General features: G+C 42.5%; 2 protein-coding genes across 2 annotated transcripts; one reads left to right on the top strand and one right to left on the bottom strand.

Annotated features, from left to right (window-relative positions):
• Positions 1–8,227: 8,227 nt before the first annotated feature.
• Positions 8,228–9,819, top strand: LOC109429894 (nuclear FMR1 interacting protein 1). The gene has a single exon (XM_019705892.3). It carries the CDS (start codon positions 8,321–8,323, stop codon positions 9,791–9,793), a length of 1,473 nt encoding a protein of 490 aa, XP_019561437.3. The 5' UTR covers positions 8,228–8,320; the 3' UTR covers positions 9,794–9,819.
• LOC109429534 (mediator of RNA polymerase II transcription subunit 11) lies at positions 9,708–10,432 on the bottom strand. Its single transcript, XM_019705501.3, has 2 exons — positions 10,264–10,432; positions 9,708–10,195 (listed from the first exon to the last, which is right to left on the bottom strand). Exons 1-2 carry the CDS (start codon positions 10,334–10,336, stop codon positions 9,870–9,872), a joined length of 399 nt encoding a protein of 132 aa, XP_019561046.1. The 5' UTR covers positions 10,337–10,432; the 3' UTR covers positions 9,708–9,869.
• Between the last annotated feature and the right edge of the window lie 10,796 nt (positions 10,433–21,228).

Raw genomic sequence — 21,228 nt, 5'->3', positions numbered from 1 at the left:
AATCGTGCAACGAGGACACACCGTCACGTTCACCACCGACGGTGTCACCGTGAAAAATCCAGAGGGATTTTTGCTACCGGAAGTAGAACGAATGGTCTATTCAAGCTGGACCAACTCCCGTCTACGAAAGCGCTGGCATGCGCACCGGTGGTCACCGCTGATCTGTGGCACAGAAGGATGGGTCACATCAATTTCAACAGTCTGCAGCGCCTGAGGGGCGGCCTGGTGTCGGGCCTCGAATTCAGCGACGTAGCCAAGAAGGATGATAACTGCAGGATTTGCGCGTTAGGTAAGCTTTCTCGTTTGCCTTTCAGCAATGTCGGTTCAAGAGCGACGGAGCTTTTGGAACTGGTACACTCCGACATCTGTGGACCCATGGAGACGGACTCGTTGGGTGGTAGCCGGTATTATCTCACCTTCATCGATGACAAGTCGCGGAGAATCAGCGTGTACTTCCTAGCCGAGAAGTCAGCGGAAAGCGTGTTCAAGGCCTTCGAAGATTTCCGGCGCTCAGCTGAAAGACAGACTGGTAAGAAATTAAAAGTGCTACGAACAGACAACGGGAAAGAGTTTACCAACAAGCTTTTGGGCGACCATCTGAAGCGATTGGGAGTCCGCCACCAAACCTCGGTCGACTACACGCCCGAGCAAAACGGACTGGCGGAGCGTGTAAACCGCACCATCGTGGAGCGTGCGCGGTGTATGCTCTTTGAAGCAAACCTTCCGAAAAGTTTTTGGGCAGAAGCGGCAGCAACAGCTGTGTACCTAGTGAATCGTTCTCCCACGAAGGGGCACGATAAGACACCGGAAGAAATGTGGAGCGGTAAGAAGCCGAGCCTAGCACACGTCCGTGTTTTTGGGTCGTCGGTGATGGCCCATATACCGAAGCAGAAACGTAAGAAGTGGGATGCAAAGGCGCACGAATGTATTCTCACTGGGTTCGATGAAGACACCAAGGCGTACCGCCTGTGGGACCCGAAAGCGAAGCAAGTAATCAAGCGACGAGATGTAAGTTTCATCCGTGAAGGAGGAGAGGCACAGGCCGCTAGCAATGTCAAGGCAACAGAAGCACGGAAAACGATTCGACTGGACCTGGATGGCGAATTCCCGTGGGAACCGGCTGCCTGCGAAAGGGAACCTACCGTGCAAGGTAGCACCGAGCAAGCAACGGCAACACCATTCGACGAAGACGATTCCGACAGCGAATACAGCGATACCGTGGGTCCTATTCCAGATGACACTGTGACAACTCCTGCGCTCCCGTCGCGCACATCTTCAAATCCGCCCGAGTCACCGGCGTTGAGGCGAAGCGGCAGGGAGCGCTTCCTTACAGGCAAGTTAAAAGATTATTTTTTCAAAACCACTGGACTGCCCTCCACCCGTTTTACAGGCGAACCTGACGACAGCACGGCAACCGCCGAGCACGGTGATGGTCCTGAAGCTCAAGCAAGCCGCTTGCAGCAGGGATTCGTCGTCACAAACCGGACGAAGACCAACGATCCACGTACCCCATCCGAGGCGTTAAATGGTCAACAAGGCGACCTGTGGAGAGCTGCGATGGACGATGAGTATCAATCGCACATCGAGAACGATACATGGGAACTGGTCGAGTTGCCACCGAACCGCAAAGCCATAGGTTGCAAGTGGCTGTTCAAGACGAAGGAGGATACCATGGGGAACGTCGTCCGTCACAAGGCCAGGCTGGTGGCCCAGGGATTCTCGCAGAAGTTTGGCGTCGACTTTGACGAGGTTTTCGCTCCTGTCGCCAAACAGGCCACATTTCGTTCGCTCTTGACCATCGCAAGCCGGCGCCGAATGCTGGTGAAACATGTGGATGTCAAGACTGCGTACCTTCATGGGAAGCTGGACGAGCCCATCTACATGAAGCAGCCGGAAGGATACTCCACGGGAGACCCCAACACAGTTTGCCGGTTGCGGAGAAGCATATACGGGCCTAGATACGGGCTGAAGCAATCCGCTCGTGTATGGAACCTGCGGATCGACGAGGTGCTCCGGGAAATGGGGTTCAAGCCTTCAGAAGCGGATCCATGTCTGTACGTCCGGCGAAAAGGCAAATCGGTCTCGTATATCCTGCTCTACGTCGACGACATGCTGATTGCCACTCGGAGCAAGGAAGAATTCGCCACGATTTTCGGAGAGCTGCGGAAGAAGTTCGAGGTTGCCAATCTGGGGGACGTGAAACAGTTCCTTGGCATTGAAGTCGAGCGAGATTCCGGCGGATTCAAGCTAAACCAGCGCAGCTACAACACGAAGCTTGTAGAGAGACACGGTCTGAAGGATGCCAAACCGTCGAAGATACCGTTGGATCCAGCCTACCTACAGCAGAAGGAGGAGGAGAATCGGCTGCCGAGCAACGCGCAGTATCTCAGCCTGATTGGAGGTCTGTTGTACGTGGCTGTCCATTCACGTCCGGACATAGCGGTCAGCACATCGATTCTGGCACAGAAGTCGAGCTGCCCTACGCAGCTGGATTGGCAGGAGGCCAAAAGAGTTCTCAGGTACCTGAAGGCTACATGCGACTATAAGTTGCACCTTGGGTCGTCGAACTCTGGTTTGGAGCTGTTTGCGGATGCTGACTGGGCCGGCAACCACCGTGACCGGAAATCCAACACCGGTTTCCTGATTCGTCTCGGAGGCGGTATCATAAGCTGGGCATCCAGGAAACAAACCTGCGTTGCGCTATCCTCCACAGAAGCGGAGTTCGTGGCGTTGGCAGAGGCTTGCCAGGAGCTCACTTGGATGAAGAAGCTGCTAGCGGATTTCGGCGAGGACGTCTCGGTACCAGTACCAACCTACGAAGACAACCAAAGTTGTATAAAGTTAGTTTGTAGTGATAGAATTGAAAAACGATCCAAACATATCGACACTAAATACTTTTATGTTAGGGACCTGCAAGAGAAGAAACAGATTAGTTTGCAATATTGTCCAACTGAAAATATGCTTGCAGATATACTAACTAAGCCTTTGCAACAGTGTAGGATTAAAATATTGAACAAGCAGTTAGGGCTATTGCCAAGTCAGTTCGAGGAGGAGTGTTAGCATATGCAATATCGAACATTACCCAACTAACAATTGCAAGTCACAAACAAGCAAGCTTACTGAATTGTCGCTTAATAATGGTAATGATAGCTGAACTAAAATTATGCTCTACACATTACTGTTTAAATGATTTTTCAATTGGGAAAATAGTCAATGTTCGACTTTCCTCATCGGTATCAACAATGATAAATTAAAACACTTTTCAAAAGTTTAACAAGAAATTTATTCGACAAGCATTGATTCCTTAACAAAGGAGTTTAACAAAACATTCGTCTGCATCTTATTAAGCTGATGTATCGATAAGGATATGCTCCTGAACAATGTGCTTTTCACTTATCAAATAAACGCCTTCAGCCCGTCATAGTTTGACTCGAAACTTTGTGCGGATTATGGGATAAATCATGGCTAAAACTGTTTAGACAACCAAGTTATTAAAGAATCAAAATTTTAAACGAATTACATAAAATAAAACAGAATAGAATTATGTAGTTCAACATTGAGTACCAAGAGACGTAATCAACGTAAAAATGAGGCATTTATTTATTATGATTAGTCTGTAACAAGATATCTTGTACCTTGATTATTGTATTTTTTATTTTCCGCAGCAGTTCGATTGTACGAGACGCTTGGATCGACTCATTTGACATTTCAGTGCTGTCGTGTTCACTGAATATTGCTCCCATAGTCACCTAGATAACCGAACAGCATTCATAAATTGACACATTTCAAGTATCCCTGAACATCCTTATGCACTATTTATTGAACATAATATCAAGATTACATGACAAAAGCATAAATAGATAAAAAATGCTTAACGGATCTTCGACTGAGCATGAGTAGATTACCTGAACAGATGCTGTGAATGCACCATGTTCAAGACCATACCGCACCACATATTGTCATACAAAAAAGATTGATATTTAATAATAAAAATGAAAACATATTCATATCGCAATTAGTTTGTCTGGAAACAATATCTTCAATAAGGCCCAACACTTTTTGGTCGCATTCGATACAAGTTTTCTCACCGTGCGATAAAAATACTGACAGCGAAATCAGAATGGAAAACACGTGTTTTGGGCTGAACAGCGGTTGAAGTATAAGGCGTTGTTCAGTTGATTACCACGTGCTGTGCTAATTCACCACTGCTGAAGACAAGTTCAGGAGTGATCATTATTGAGCCATGGAAAGATTATGTTTTGCTTTGGGTGCTACATCTCACCATCTTTAGGATGGCGCAGATAGGAAGGCATGCGGCTGGCAATCAACAGGTCTCGAGTTCTAATCCGGATTTAGGTAATTTTATATGTAATTCTTATTTCATAATAGGTGTTCTCAACATGAGAGCAAATAATTACTCTCGTGAGAGTTCAACATTTTTGCATTTTATTTATTTTCATTAATTTTTGCCAAAGCTTAATAACAACTTTCTTGTACATTTGTAAAACGCTTTGAACAACAAAAAATTAAGTTGGTGCACAACATGATGCTTTATAACTTCTCCAAATTTGTGTGAACAAAACCCGAACATAGGTTGTACGTGAAAATAATTCAAATGTTATTCAACATTATGCTGAACTAATTCGTCATAATGGTGCCTGTTAAATGAGTGATTGTTAGTTGGGTACCCGCAATACCCAATGATGTCAATCATGGTAGGCCATGCCTTTTTGAATTGTACCGTCTAGTTAATAAACTCATTCTTTTTCGTTTCAACCGTCAAGCGAAGTAGTTCGTTCTTCGGCTCTCTCCCCATTTTCCAATAGTACTCCATGTTCACAGGATGGCTCGTGAAACTAGGAGGGACAACCCAGGTTAAAATCGGCTTTCAGATACCCGCGTTGCAAAGACGAGTCCCCACAGATGTTGACACTCCCAATTCCACCAGCCACAGCCGTCCTGCTGACTCAAAATCCCAGTCTCCACCCTGACATGTCCCTTACTATTCGACATCGAACGACTCCCCACCCCAATCACGAACCTAGCAGCCCCCCTCCCCCACCAACTTCAATCCACCCCGCTGCGACCGGAGGCCATAAAAACCCAACAAACAAAACACTATCCATTATTACATCTTACAACCCGGTCTGGAACAAATTATCAGCGCATATCACTATTCCGTAGAGTTCCTTAACTATCCCTTAACACCAGTTGTGGAAAACCGTAAATAGTAGATTGCGGACCACGAAATCTGCCAGAAAAAACTAGTTCGGTGAGGGTCATATTATGCTAAATATTTTGTGAGCTTGTCTCCCTTGTTTTGGTAAAATGTCAAACATTTTAATGCATACGCCTACTAATACTAGTGAGTGTGCAAATTGTATCTCACTAAAACAAAACTGCACTAGAGTCTATAAATTCAAGAAAACGTCAATACCAAAGGAATTTTGACATCTGATTAGTATGGGAAGAAATGTCACTTTTCCTTGAGAAATAATTGAACCGAATATTTTTCAGCTCCATTTGATTTGCCCGGCAGGCGTTACGAGCGTTACACAATTTTCATTTCTTTCCAGCTGCGGACCGCTCAAGAAATTTTAACAGTGAAATCATTTCTTGACCGTTCCTTTGCCTATCTTTTTCCACAGTACTTATCAGGTGCGTACTACCCTATATAATGAAATTATGTACTTTTAAATCTGGTGACGCTAAGACCGTTCGCAATGCTGTTTTATTTTGTATGGCGAGTTTTAAAATTTTTAAAACTCGTCATACAAAATAAAACAGCATTGCGAACGGCCATTAGTGACTGTCGTGCTTATATCAGAAGCCAGAGGCAGATAATCGCCATATTCTGATTTTTCTTGAGAGGCATAATATCACCGACGAACCGACGTGACAGTGGTGTTTCAAAACTGTCCCCCCTAAATTTAACGGTCGACTAGCGAAGCGAGTGAACGCATCTGTCAAATCAGCGAAGACGCGAACCATTCCCTATATCAACATACGGGGGTTTGGGATCAAGCTATCAAACCAACGCGAACTGTTATAGAGGTGGCGATAGTGTTTGGTTATTTTTCATCATGGCGTCGGGGACAACAAATTCGAATTTATTTGTTCTAGCTGTCACGTCGGTTCGTCGGTGATAAATAATATTCCGTAAGGAAAAGTAACGTTTCTCTCCATACTGGATCAGTTGTCAAAACTACTTGCGGAAAAAGGTGGAATTTTACAGTCATGACCCGCTGGTTGGGGGTTTAATAGTTGGGTGACTTTTTAGTTGGGGCTCCGTTAGTTGGGTTATCAGCCAACTAAAAAGCACCTGGATGTCAAAATTCAATGTCAAACTGAAAATGACAACCAATGTTACTCTTCCGAGGGGTTAGCAAATCCGTTTTGAGTTTTTCTAAATCTTGGCCAATATGATTAATAATTGATAATCGATTAATAATTTTCAACATGTAAATCTGGAGCTCGATTTAAATAGGTCGTATGTGCTTTCGTCGATATAAAATTCGATCAGTTTATTTTAGTAATAGTAGCAATATGGATGATATTTCGGTGGCTTTTAATGACAAAACCAAATTCCTGTTTTATAAGGAATCGGTTGTATGTATTGATTTTGTTAAATTTCAACAGTTCCCGCTATAAGAAGCGAACCCAACTGATCGAGTTTTATATCGACGAAAGCACATACGACCTATTCAAATCGAGCTCCAGAAATACAATTAAAACATAAAAACAAATGCAAAGCATTGTCGACCTACTTGTTGCGCAGTGATTCAAAAAAAGTCACACCCGAAAAACATGTCAGAAAACATTGTCAATGGACTGCAGCAATAAGCAAAAGTCTTTCTTATCTGGAGGTTCATGTATTAGTCGTTTGCTTACGATGATGACCCAGGTTTAACTGTATGGGTAAGCCTGGCTTACCGGTTAAGCCGAGGTGAAGAAATCGACCCTTAGGGCCGACTTGACTTTGTCTACCTGTGAAAGCGTTGTGTGCTTGCATTTTGATCCTGGTGAACTCATAAACATCTCGATTTTCACCAACTATGTATAAATATGTAAAGATAATTATTTTTCGCATATGATCTATATCTTGCAAAACGTTCCAATTATGTTGCAAATGGACACAAAGTGAAAATTTTTAAATATTTTTACTTTTTATTCTTAATCTAAGCGGTACCAAAACGAACAATGCGCACGCCCCTCAAGATTTTTTTTGCTGCTGTCATTTGGCCCAACCAACGAATCGAATCCGTTAGTTGGGTGGAGGTTGTTGCTCAACGAGCGGGTTCCGACTGTACTTGAATGCTCTACAGTCATGACTCGCTGGTTGGGGGCTTAATAGTTGGGTGACTTTTTAGTTGGGGCCCCGTTAGTTGAGCTGTCAGCCAACTAAAAAGTACCTGGATGTCATAATTCAATGTCAAACTGAAAATGACAACCAATCTGTAATTCCGAGGGGCGAGCTAATGAGTTTTTGGTTTCTTAAACTTAAATGATAATCGAAAAGAATTTCTATTTCATATTTCTTTAAAAAAAAAGAATATGTACAATTACTTCGAAATAAATGCAAAACATTGGTAATCTTTATTTTGTCGATCATTGAAAGCGTTTTGTGCTTGCTTTTGGTCCGGGTGGTTTCATAAACATCTATATTTTCACTTCACCGACTAAAAATGGGTGAAAATAATTATTTCTCGCATTGGCCATATATGTATCTTGCAAAACGTATCAGTTTTGCTCTAAATGTGAAACAAATTGAAAAATTTTGCTTTTTGCTTCCAACCTAAAAATGATTAAAAAAAAAACAATGCGCACGCCCCTTGTGCTGCTGTCACTTCACCCAACTAGCGAATCGAATTCGTTGGTTGGGTGGAGGTTGTGGCTCAACGAGCGGGTTCCGACTGTACTTGACAACAGGAAACTTAGCTTAAAATGAGAAGCTCAGGTGCGCTGGTTTTGATTTACGAAGAGATTTGTGCATTCGAAATCGTGAGTAGGTGCCAAAGGCGGCCATTTTGGGATTCTAACAAGTCTGTCCTTAACGACGGTCAGCAACGGATAAAATGCGGATTTTTCCGGTTAGCAAAGGAAATGTCATTCCAAGTGAAGAAATCGACCGTAAAGTCACTGACGCCCTTTTCGCGCATCGCTCTGGAATTTCAAACAAACTTTTCTTTCCGTGTTTTTTTGTTAACTTGTTTTTGTTTACAAGTCACACGCGTGTTTGTTTTGATTGATTATTCCGATTATTCGGATTTTCGTTTTAACCGTAGTTTCGTATCGTGACTCGTGTGTGCGTTCGTTCAGGATGGCCGAATCCAAACATCCCAATCCGTTCCGGCTGCCGACGCCCAGCTTCGGCGAGACCACCAAAAAATCCATCGACAGTTTCACCAAACTGCGGAATCCGCATTTTTCCACCCCGTCCGGAATGTTGCTGCCGCGGGAAAAGCAACCGCCGCCGATGTACGGACCGCGTGGCTCGACCGTCCCACCCTGGTTGGTGGTCAGCAAGGGACATCAGCACCACCAGCAGCCTGGTCCCGGCAAGGGGCAATCCAGTTACCAGCAGCCACGATTCAGAGGTCCGCCTCGGGGAGGTCATCACCACCACAGTGGTTTCGACAAGGACGTCATCCCGGAACTGCTGGAGGTGGACTGGAACTTGTGGTGCGAGGGCTGCGACGTAAATTGCAAAACGGAAGAGGAATTGCGGCGGCACTTGAGCCAACATCGGGCGTGTGAGGTCGAAGGGTGCAAATACGTGGGACATCCGCGGGTGATGAAGCGACATTGGAGGTTGGCGCACGACGAGGAGAAATTGAAGGAAAAGGCGCTGATGGAGAGCAAAGAGGGTCCCGAGGACGTTGAAAAGTGGAGAAAGGAAAGGCGAATGAGGTATCCTTCGAAGGCGAATGTTTTAAGGAGAATGCAGGAACAGGAAGAGCGGTTTAAGCGAGGAGAGAGAATAGAGGAGGATAAGTCGAGGTTTCCGAACAAGAAGCAATGGGAACCGAGTCAAAGGAAGGATAACGTGAAAGATTCTAGAAATACAAGGAGGAAACGTCGAGGGCACAAGAGGGTTGAGGAAATCGCAGAAACAGTTGGAAGCGAATCAGACTCCGATGAAGATGTTAAATCTAGAATCAAATTTAAAGGAACAGCAGAGTTGAAAGACTACAAGGAAAAACAAAAGAATTCGTTGTCTCTGCTTTGTGCCTACGGAAGCGACAGCGAGGCATCTACTGAAGAAGAATCAGCTGAAGAGTCCACAGATGTCGTCGAGAACACCGATTCTGCCTGTCAGGAATTAGAAACGACTGTATCGACAGAAACAATTGCTTCAACTGAATCGCATTTAAGTGAAGGAGAAATCGTAGATTCTGATTCTGAGAACGAGCTTGCAGAGGAGAAGGAACATGTTCCGGAACAGAGTACAACCGTCGCAGTCGAAGACAACGTGGGTGAAATAAACCCAGAAAATGATGAAGCTGAAACGAAGAAGAGGCATCGGACACATCGCAAGAGACGAGTTGACGCTTCCGAAGAAGGACCTTCCGATCAAAGCAAGACTCCCCGAATTGACAAACCCCTGCTAGACTACTCCAAGCTCTGTCACGCCCGAAAAAACACCCTCCTGGAGAAACTCCTGGAACCGGAAATTCGGCATGAAAGAAATGTTCTGCTGCAGTGCGTACGATTTGTAGTGCAAAATAATTTCTTCGGTATCGGTCAGCCGAAAGCTTCGGCTGCCGATAATCAGTTGGACAATCAAGATTAAAGAAAAATAAAGTAATATCGTTTTACACCGTTACATAAAAGCTTACCACCTAATAAATCGAAACTCCCTAGACTCCCTACATTACTCCTCCGGACCCCGCGTTTGGTCCACTCCGTTGCGTCTGCAATCGGTTCGTAGCCTGCACATACTTGATCTTGCACTCCTCCAGTTCCTTGATCCGAGATTTGACATGCTGAATCCGGTGCCATGCCATCTGCAGCACCTTCGCTGCGGCATATCCGGACCCTTCGTGCGGTTGCCCCGTGGACACCTGCGTGAGGTAGTTGATCTGTTCCGAGAGCTTCGATTCGACGATGTTCAGCGATTTGAGAAACTGGTTCGTGTGGGTTTCCGTCGCCTTTTGGCTGGTTTTCTCCTTGCTGAGCTCCAACAGTGCTTGCCCTGAAAATAAGAGACAGTAGGTGAAACCGGTCGCAGAACTGAGGGGCATTTTAGCACTCGTTTCTTACCTGCACTTTGCAAACAAAGTAGTAATTCCTTTTCGATGGAGTCGAGCACTTGAATTTTATCGATAGCAGTCATTTTAGGTGAGAATTGGGGGGCAGTTTATCTTGAAATTGAAATAATTTCCAAAAATTACGACGCTTCCACCGGCTCCAGCACTCGTCTGGGACTGGAACTATTTACGAATAGTTGCAAAAAAGAAACGCCAAAATGAGTCGATCAAAATTTGTCGACATTCAGTCACGTGTACACTTGTCCATAAGTTGTACTAACTTTGGCCGATGCGGCAAATGCATGCACGGAACCAAAAAATATTGCAAAAAATAATTGAAATATAGGACACAATCGGCGAAGTACTAGATTTGTACACTCAAATTAATTTACTGATAGAATCTAAGTGCAGAAAGCACATAGATTACGAACGAGAGAGAAAAAATCGTTCTAAGTGCAACTAATACAAATTAAAAGTTACGTTATTATATTTTATTCTTCCTATAATATATTTAGAGTGGGGCAACATAAAAAGCAACCCAGTCAACATAAAATCCAAACACAAACATAACAAACCGAATCGAACATGGTGTGCTCAGAAGACACACATTTGGTTGCGGAATATTGAAAAAAAAACTCTTCCATACGTGGTGCTCCGTCGCCCGAGTCGCTTGTTGTTTTTGAAGGTAAGTAGTGCACTTGTTATTCAATCTTTAAGAACCTTTTCAAACTACGTACATTCCTTTCGTATTTCCATAGAATTGCACTTCATTGTCGCCGCTCCTTCACCGTCACCAAGGACGAACGCGTGGACGATTTTGGGAGCTGCCAGATCCTAGACCGAATGCAGCTGCGAGAAGGATGTACTTTTTGATCGGCTAACAGTTTGGTATGGTCTAAATTGTTGAATGTGTATTATGTTTCAATCAGACAACCCTCATATCGAGACGACTTTTATGTAATGTAGATACACCATGATTGTGTGTTGTCGAATGTTGTTATTGTTATTGTAAATAGTGAAAATAAATTAGTCGTTCGAGTACTGTTAGAAAGTACACCGGTGTTTTGCTTTCTTCCCGGTCCGTGAATTCCGTCCGCCGTTGATTTTCCGTCCGCTGTTGAAGTTGTCCACTGTGCGATATTTCCAACAGGTTGTGGGTCCCAGGCATGGACGAGAAAATTAAAATCGCCGCGTTCGACGGTACCGGCTTCCACAATTGGAAGTTCCGGATGGAGACCGTACTCGACACGTACGATTTGCTGGATTGTGTGCACCGGGAAATTGATGAAATCGATGATTTGCGAGTGATGGCTGACGATACGGCTGATGTGAAAGCAGCGAAGAAAAAGCAAATGGTTGTGCGAACTGGTGCTGTGAAAAAGTGCAAGGCGCTAATAATTTCGGCCATCGCTGATAATCAGCTCGAGTTGGTGAAGGATTGCGCGACCCCGAAGCGAATATGGGATACGCTTAGGGCAGTGTTTGAGCGTCGCGGTGTTGCCGGGCAACTTTTTGTGAGAAAACAGCTCCTCACCTTGCGTTACGTTGAGGGGGCGGGTGTTAGTTTGCCGGAACACTTGTTGCAATTCGATAGGCTGATTCGCGAGTTGAAAGAAAGTGGTGCAGCAGTGGAAGAATCCGACGCGATTTGTCATTTGTTGGTGACACTTCCGTCGTCGTTTGATTCGGTGGTGACCGCGATCGAGACGCTTCCTGGTGGTGTTACGATGGCTTTCGTGAAGAAGCGTTTACTCGATGTAGACTTGAAAAAGAAAAATCTTGTGGACAGTGACGGTAACAGTGATGGTGTTGCCATGATGAGCAGGCACACCAGGAGGAAGATAACGTGTTTTCGATGTGGTAAATGTGGGCACAAGCGAGCCGATTGTCGTGTGAGGCTGTTAGCGGATCCCGATCCGAGTGAGCATAGCCCGCATAGAAAAATACGATGCACGGTATCGTTGATATTATACGATGTTTATTGGTGGAATGATAATTATACAAGTGATGATCATTTTACGATAAAATGGTAATGTTTGAAAAAAATCTATCATTCACAACTTTTGAAGTATCACACAAGTGATACATCCAATAATTTATGAATAATTTTTAATAATGTAATTCCCCATTAGTTTTCAGTTCTGTTTTCTGTTTTCAATTTTGTCACTATATTAAGGATTTAATGGTAAATTATGGACGTCATAAAGTTAGTCTGTAGTACTAACTGGACTTAGCACCGCAGTTTATAACTTTTTGGGTGCAGGAATTCGCAAACTGATGAAATGCACTTGACACTGTGTGACGCCGTACATTATGCCACATAAACATTTATTGGTATTTGATGTTTGGACGTGCCATCACTTTAAAGCTCTTGGGAGTGGCAGGTTTTGGTTGTCGTCGGATTAGCCAAGTATCACTTGCAAACTTACCTACACGCTAAGGTCAGTTTACCTATTTTTCTAAAATATGGGTAAATTTTACTCAAATTTGCGTAAACTTTACGCAAATATGGGTAAATAAAACTCATATTTTGCAAAAGTGCACATTCGCATTTATGGGTAATATTTACCCATATTTGGGTTACAATTAGTTACACATTACCCATATTTGAGTCTTTTTTACCTATATTTGAGTATCATTTACGCATATTTGCGAATGTTCACTTTTTGGAAAAAAGGTAAACTGACCTTAGCGTGTAGAAGCTTCCACAATTTATCTTGTATGGCTAAACCAGACGAAAGTGTTGGAAGTTCCATACATTACAAAAAAAGCACGACATGTTCGAAACGTTTGCTCCAGCGCTTCCACTGTGACCCTTCAATTGGGCAGCGGCTCGTTGAACAATTTTCCACTTTTTTCCACCTTCGGAACTTTTATGTTATCGAACGTCCCGCGAGCACTAGTTCCATATGGTCCCGAACGAAGCGCGATAGGAGAATCTCGAGGAGAACAGCGAACCATGGCACCGACAGTTCAATTCCCGTTTTCACTAAACTAACGATTAAAAATAAACAACGATTCACATTATCATTCACTGAGTTGACAGAACGCGAGAAATGCCCGCAGGGGTGTACACTTTTTTCGAGACGATAAAGTAGATTTGGTGAAATATTTCCGTATTGTTTTTATTATTCCCTGTATGATCAAGTAGATGATAAAGCAATGATAGCTTGAATCATTGCTTGAAATTTTTGTTCGAGGAAAATGGCATTTTTGAATGGTAACGATACTTAACAACCCATTCGCCCTATCGTTGTAACTACGAAAATGATAACTGCTATCGCCAAAACGATTCGTTGTATCGTAGATTTATGATCCAGTTTATGATACCATGAATAATTGAAAAATGATAACCTGAATCACCGTCGTATAATATCGTTTTATTCGGGAGGCAGCGAAGATTTAGAAACAGTGAAGCGAATGTAGCAGATGAAGAAGACCGTTGCTCGGATCGTGCGGATGTTGTGTTTTTCGCGACGAAGGAAGAAGAAGAGCTGGGGAATGCGGAGTGGATCCTGGATTCCGGAGCGACGAACCACATGGCGAAGGATTCCAGCGTATTTATTGTGATGCGAAGGCTGGAACGACCCGTAGATGTGCTGGTAGCGAACGGCGAAAAGATGAAAGCAGAATATTGTGGTGATGTGGTCCTGTACGCGACGGTTGGTAACAAGAAGAAGAAATGTGAAGTTCGGAATGTTTTGTACCTCCCCGAACTGAACTGCAACATACTTTCAGTGAACCGAGTGACAAGAGCGGGATTGGAGGTTAGGTTCGTCGGTGCCAGGACACACATTGTGAGAAACGGGATGGTGATGGCCGTTGGACAGCATAATGGTAAACAATATGTGTTGGACGTTTCGTGTTAGTGAAAAGATGATGAAGTTGCTGCCATGCTGGCCTGTATGAAGGAAGATGACGGATAGAAGCCAAAATGACGAGGGCAATGGGAAAGCAGTGTGACCTCTCGCTAGCAGATACGGCCGAGTGAAGAAGATTGTTTTTAGACGTTTGATGCCGTAAATGTGTTTTGGAAGCGGTGGTCTGTTTTGTAGAACTTGACTAGACTGAAGTTCAGATGATGCGAAGAACTTGTGAAAGACCAAGATATCGATGTTGTTCCGTTTGTTTTTATTGACTATCGTTGATAGATCTGTGATATTGACTCTGTGATTAGTACTCGGGTTGTCGACTTGAGAAGGCGTGTTGAATGTGTATTATGTTTCAATCAGACAACCCTCATATCGAGACGACTTTTATGTAATGTAGATACACCATGATTGTGTGTTGTCGAATGTTGTTATTGTTATTGTAAATAGTGAAAATAAATTAGTCGTTCGAGTACTGTTAGAAAGTACACCGGTGTTTTGCTTTCTTCCCGGTCCGTGAATTCCGTCCGCCGTTGATTTTCCGTCCGCTGTTGAAGTTGTCCACTGTGCGATATTTCCAACATAAATTGATCAATTTAGTGTTAAGTTTAACGAATAAAATCAGTTTGATCGTAGACTATGCGAAATTTGGATTTATTTACATTTTGAAGCTAATCCCACGTGTAAATTGTGTTATTATTCGTCATAATGAAAACTATGCACTGAACGATTGGAAATCAACAGCGATGCACATATATTCTATCATGATTGAATCGACAAAGACTCAATAGCGCTGCACTTATTTTCCAAGTGTAAAAGCTACTGGTCACAATCTAAGTGCAGAATTTTTAAATTTAATGTGTTCCCGCATAATCTCGAACTGTAAATGTAGTGTTTCTCATTCTGTAGATGACTATTAACAATTGTCGTTTAACCATTTTTCAAACTGTCCGAGACAACAGTAAGCTAACCATACCACGTACAGATTTGCCAGCCTGACAAACGGTAATCCGCCAAATAACAGTATGTGCAATAGGCGGTTAAGATAGGTTACCATAAAAAATCGCTCGTTTTCTCGAACAAATTTTTCGCAAAACAGTAAAGAATATGGTCAATTTATTATCCAGTTTTTCAGACAATTCACTGCATGGCAAATGGTTAGGGAACGGTAAAACATTATAATCTGAAAGAAATCCGTGCACTGTATAGGTTATTATTGATTTATGGTCTTTCATGGTATTTTAAGCTTATGATATATGGTTCTGGTATATTTGAACTATGGTTCTGGTATATTTGAACCGTTTAAAAATAAAAAATGGGTTGGGCGTTCATCGGATTTTTTTTTATTAACAATTTCAATGCCCTATTCTGTAGTCAGCACCTGTGGCGATTAAAGCTAACTCTGGACCTCTTTCCGGTGGGAGCGAATTTTTAATCCTATGAAACACTGAACTTCTGCCCGCAGCAATACTTATCCTCCGCACTCCGTTTTGTGGAACCCCTAGTAGTCGTACACTCAGGCCGGATCAGGTTCCTGTATGCAGTTGACTTTAAGAATTCTGCAATACAATTTGCATCCGTTAAGATATAGCTCGAAAAAACTAATTTATAAGTCATGTAAAACTTACCCTTATTTTATCCAGGCCGTTTCGAGCGCGTAGAATTTGCTTAACCGATGCAATTTTCCAGTTTGTTTACCAAGTTTGTGGGCGAAAGATTCTGATTTTTTTTTCTACTAAATGCAAACTGCAAAGTTCGATTGCGGTACAGATACCAATGAAAGCTACTATTTCGCAAACTGTTGAATTTAAGTGACATACAGTGAAATGCACATGTGTAAGTGTGTTGCGCAAATAAAATCACAAACCGTTTGAGAAACGGTCATCCTATATTGCCACCATGTCTCCCGAGTTTTCATCCATATACTATTTGACCATTTCTGTAGAATATGATATGTTGTTCCAACTTGGAGTGCGCTACATAAACCGTTCTTTACAATCGAATGTTTCGAGATTCATAGTTGCAACAGAAAAGCACCTGTTCGTGGTACAGTAACAGTAACAAATAAAGAAGACATACTGTGTGGACTGTAATACAAATTGTATTTCACTATGCGGGTTCTTTATTCTGAGTGTAGTAATGAGCTGAATTTTAGTATTGATTGATGCACCAAGCGGTAAGAAGAAGAGTTTTGACATCCAAGCGGTGTGCCGTTTACATTCATCGACCAATCAGCGACGAGGATCTAATCGACGGCACACCGCTTGGATGTCAAAACTTCTTCTTCTTTTCGCTTGGTGCATCAATCAATGGTGAGAAGGTCAATAGGACGCAATCAGTGAAGTACTAGATTGAAAGTAGTAAGCTGGATTTTTGTATGGTGGATGATCAGTTCTCCATTTCTGCAATGAAATGGTGCAAACAGCATGGGTTTATATGATTTCTTGACTAGTTTCATGCTGTTTGAGCCAAGTTGAGCAAAAATTTGGATAACTGTGTTGTTTATGTTGCAAGAAATGGAGAAAACAACAACACTGTTGCCCAAAGTTTTTCTCAAACAGCATCAAATTAGGCAAGGAATCATAAGACCGTTCGCAATGCTGTTTTATTTTGTATGGCGAGTTTTAAAATTTTTAAAACTCGCCATACAAAATAAAACAGCATTGCGAACGGCCTAATACCCATGCTTTTTGCACCATTTCATTGCAGAATCTTATTTCTTTGTTTTTCTGGTTAGATAAACAAAACAAATTAAATTTCTGTGGATTGAATGACAGTTCATTCAATAAAATGACAGTTTTCCCCGAACCAAAAAAAACTCCCATACAAACTTTAAATGTTTTATAAAAATGATAAAAATAGTTCCCCGCCACCAAAATTATGAATTTTTCACCTCGTTTTACACGGAGAAGCCGATTATAAAATGATCTGAATACTCAAAAGAACCAAATTATTGGCATTATTAGTTTTCTGCATTACACGGTTTGACAATTCTCAGGTAACTCTGACGGTTCTGCAAGAGTCAGACAAAGAAAGCTTTGTATTTTTCCTTTGTTCGCTCATGCGTTATACACACTGTGTTGCTAAATTTCGGTAAAGTGCATCTGTCAAAAGTGAAAACAAACCGCGTTGCCGGCTGCCATCTTAGAAAAAGGAAAGGAACAAGGATTTTTGAAGCTGAAATGATTCTCGTAAGTAAAACAACTAAACTCGCTTTAAACTAATGCTGTTTATGCTTCTGCTATTAATATTCATTTACTTATTAACTCACTTATTAATGCCTCTTCTAATTTTCTTTTCAGTTCGTTATTTTGAAGATGGAGCGTAGCAGGAAGAGTGCCGGATTCTCGCTCCAAAAACGTGCCAGTGTGTTTGCTGCCGGACTTAACCAGCAGAAGCTAGTAGCCCAAAAACAAAATGGTCCGTACAAGCAAACCATCGGAATAAAGGCCGCCCGCAAAAGTGCTCTCTCGACCGGTAGAGCCGCATCTTTACCAGTCGGAACGTCTACGAAAAATCCGTCGCTACCAAAAGTCCGTTGTTGTTCCAGCGCTCGGTACGTGTTTTTAAGACGGATCTGCGCTTCGAATGTGCCACCGTTGCTGCCCTGCAGGAAGCAAGCGAATCGTACCTGGTCGGACCGTCGGAGTGTTCGAGGACACCGCCTGTACGCGATTCACGCCGAGAACGTCACCATCACGCGGAAGCGTACGAGGAGTAGGAGCGTAGGAGGAAGTGATCCCGGAAGAAGTGTGAAATTGTGTTTTTATCATTGTGATTTGTTAAATGAAGAAACCATTTCGAATTAGAAAAAAAATCCAGAAAATGTATATTTTTCGTTTTTTGCTTGCGTTAGGGTTCATTCAAATATTACGTAACACAATGAGGGGAGGGAGGGGGTCTAGCACTGTGTTACGCTTCATACAAAATTTCAAAATCGTCCATACAAAAGTTGTTACGTGAGGGAGGGAGGGGGTCTGAAATAGTCAAACTTTGCGTTACGTAATATATGAATCAACCCTTAATAAAATTGTTAACGTAATTATATTTTTTGTTTTATTTTTCTTCTTATCAATAAGCATGAAAGAAAACAAACATTTACTGAATTTCGGTAATAATGTTTGCCGAACAAGGGGTTAGTCATTCGGCACATTGTGCCCGGCACACATGCCGGCACATCTCGGCACACATGCCGGCACAATCCGGCACACATGGGCACAACATAGAAATCCAACTTTGCGGTATGGAATCAAACTGTCATTATACGATTGCAAAAAATCCCTTCATACAGATTCTAGACAAGTGTTCTGGGTGGAATTTTGTCGGTAAACACCGACTAGACCAATAACATTCGCCAAAAATAGACAGGATTATAATTAGCGCAAAAACATTCCAACAATGTATTACCGAAGCACTCGTCAAAGTTTGACAGTTGATATTTGTCAAGTTTGCAGGCTAGTTGGCAAGTTGAACTTTTACCGAGATTTTTACCGAGCTCTCAGCTGTTGGATTCTCGGCGATTTATTTTGCCGGCCTCGGCAAATTAAATTAAGTGTGTATGTAATCAATATTTAAATATTTTATATTTTTCAAATCATCCTCAACAATGTATTGTCACCCGAGGGGCTGACACTCGCGGGGATGAAATTTTCCTGGCTTGGAATGAGTGTGTATGGCAAAGAATGATGAGAATGATTTGAGAGTGACGAGAGTGAGTTTAGGATGGCGGAGGATGATGAGAATGATGAAAAGATGAAAAAAATAGATTGGAATAAAGGGTTCATTCAAATATTACGTAACGCAAAATTTGACAACTTTAGACCCCCTCCCTCCCCCACGTAACAACTTCTGTATGGAAGATTTTGAAATTTTGTATGAAGCGTAACAGAGTGCTAGACCCCCTCCCTCCCCCCTCAGCGTTACGTAATATTTGAACGAACCCAAAACGGAATGAAAATTGTCACGAATGATGAGAGCTGTCAAAAGTTGTTTATGCTGTTTTTTTTTATTGTTGTTTTGTTTGGGCAGCGCCAAAATTCGGACTCCCGCCGATGGAGTCCAATCGTGGTTCGGCGGTAGAGTTTACCCCAAGGAGAGTAATGGATTGGATTGACGGAGGATTCCTTACGTCCGGCCGAAGCTCATCGAAGGGCCACTGCACAATATGGATAATTTTATGTGTAAGAGCATGTATTATGTCGAACAGACGATTTTCTCAATGTATCTTTCTTCACAGATGATAGAAACCAGATGCGAAGAGAGTATGTCGGATCGCCTGATAAACCAGTGTTGCGCCGAGCAAATTCGATGAAAGACCTGGGAGTCCTGAACTAATCAACAGGTCGCCTGGATGGGGCCCTCAATATGTGCGACAAATATGTGGATAGATACCTCCCGCCGGAGCCTGCACCGATTCTCTCAACCCCAACCAACATCAGTCACAACACCCACAAAATGTGACCTGAGCAAAAGTTTTGTAACTAGCAGGCTATCGTACTTACTTAAATAAATTACAAATTACAAAATTACAAATGTCATCCAAACTATTCACCGCGGCATACAGATATCCGGTAAGCTGACCCGTCGATCGACGTTCTGCACCCGCTAGGAGCTGACCTCCTTTAAGAAGCTTAGTTCCGATGCCGTGTACGTTGTGTTGTACACTGCTGATCTGATCGCTATCAATCCACGGCTAGCCATGCAGAAGGATGTCGCATTGTGGCAGCGCTGAAGAACCGATAAAACAAGCAAATCAGACGCTCGGACAGTTGGTGGCCCTGTTGACGCGAGTGTCCGTCCGAAAAATGATTCTTCTGATTAGCTTCACCGCCGAAATAGTACCAGCGTGGCCAAAACGATTCATTTGCAGGCCTGCGAGCTGCTACATGATGTTTGCTACCGATCGACTGAACCCATACCGAACGGATTGGCGGGATCCGGCATGTGATTGAGATATTTCTACATGTTTTTGTCGATGTAAATCTCTTCAATATAAATAAAATTAAACCTATGCGGAGAGGATCTGGTGTAGTGTTTTAAACACGTGACAATCCAGCTCCCGACATACTAACAAAATGTGAGTTCTTCCTTCGGGAGGGAAGTGTTATCGTGGTCATTGAGATGAACTTGTCATAGGTTAAAAATCTCGTGATTAAGGACAAAAAAATAACCTACAATTCAGCCGTTGGATGCTACTAAATATTTTTTTTTCTTGAGGTGCAACTTATACTGAATCATTCTTGTTAACGTACCTTTCCTCCTTTGATAGTATTTGATATGTTCGAATCCGTATCCCTTCATAATTTGCCAGCGTAAGCGGGAATGGCAACGATTTACGTTCAAAAGTGGATTCGTGAATATTTCAAAGTAATAGTGACTTTCTATTAGTACTCGTATTTTGCGTCACCAAGCAACTTAGGACTCCTTAGGAGGACTTAGTGAACCTTCTATACAACAAGTTCTGACTAGTTGCAAGCATATCTAATAAACTAATGAATACATCAAAGTACATAATAGTGATCTTTTATTAAGCTCTCATATTGTCCGTCACCAAGCAATTTAAGAGAACTTGGTGAGCCTTCTAAACGGGAAATTCAGGCAAGTTGCAATAATATCTCGTAGACTGCTGAATAGTTCAGTTCAACGCAATTTCATAGTGTGCGTCACCTATAGCAATATGAGAAGACTTCCTAATTACAAGTTCTGACTACCTAGTTGCAAGAATATCTCATGAACAAATGTAAGTTTACTGGCAAAGAAACAGTGACCTACTTTGAAGAACTCTTATTGTGCGTCACCTAGCAATTTAAAAGGACTTAGTGAACCTTATAAACGGAAAATTTAGACTAGTTACAAGAATATCTCGTAGCCTACTAAATAGTTCAAAGCAATTTCGAATTTTGGATCACCAGGTAATATGAGAGGACTTGGTGAACCTTCTTAATTACAATTACCGTCGTGCGGGGCTACTCGTATTGTGCGTCACCTTGCACTTTAAGAGGACTTAGTGAATCTTCTAACATACAAATTCTGACTAGTCACCTAGCAATATGAGAGGACTTGGTAAACCTTTTAAATTACAGGTTCTGACTTGTAGTTTAGTTGCTAGA

The sequence above is a fragment of the Aedes albopictus genome, chromosome 2, assembly GCF_035046485.1.
Source record: "Aedes albopictus strain Foshan chromosome 2, AalbF5, whole genome shotgun sequence".
Lineage (NCBI taxonomy): Eukaryota > Metazoa > Arthropoda > Insecta > Diptera > Culicidae > Aedes > Aedes albopictus.
Note: the sequence above shows the minus strand (reverse complement) of the source record. Positions and strands in the feature narration are given on the sequence as shown.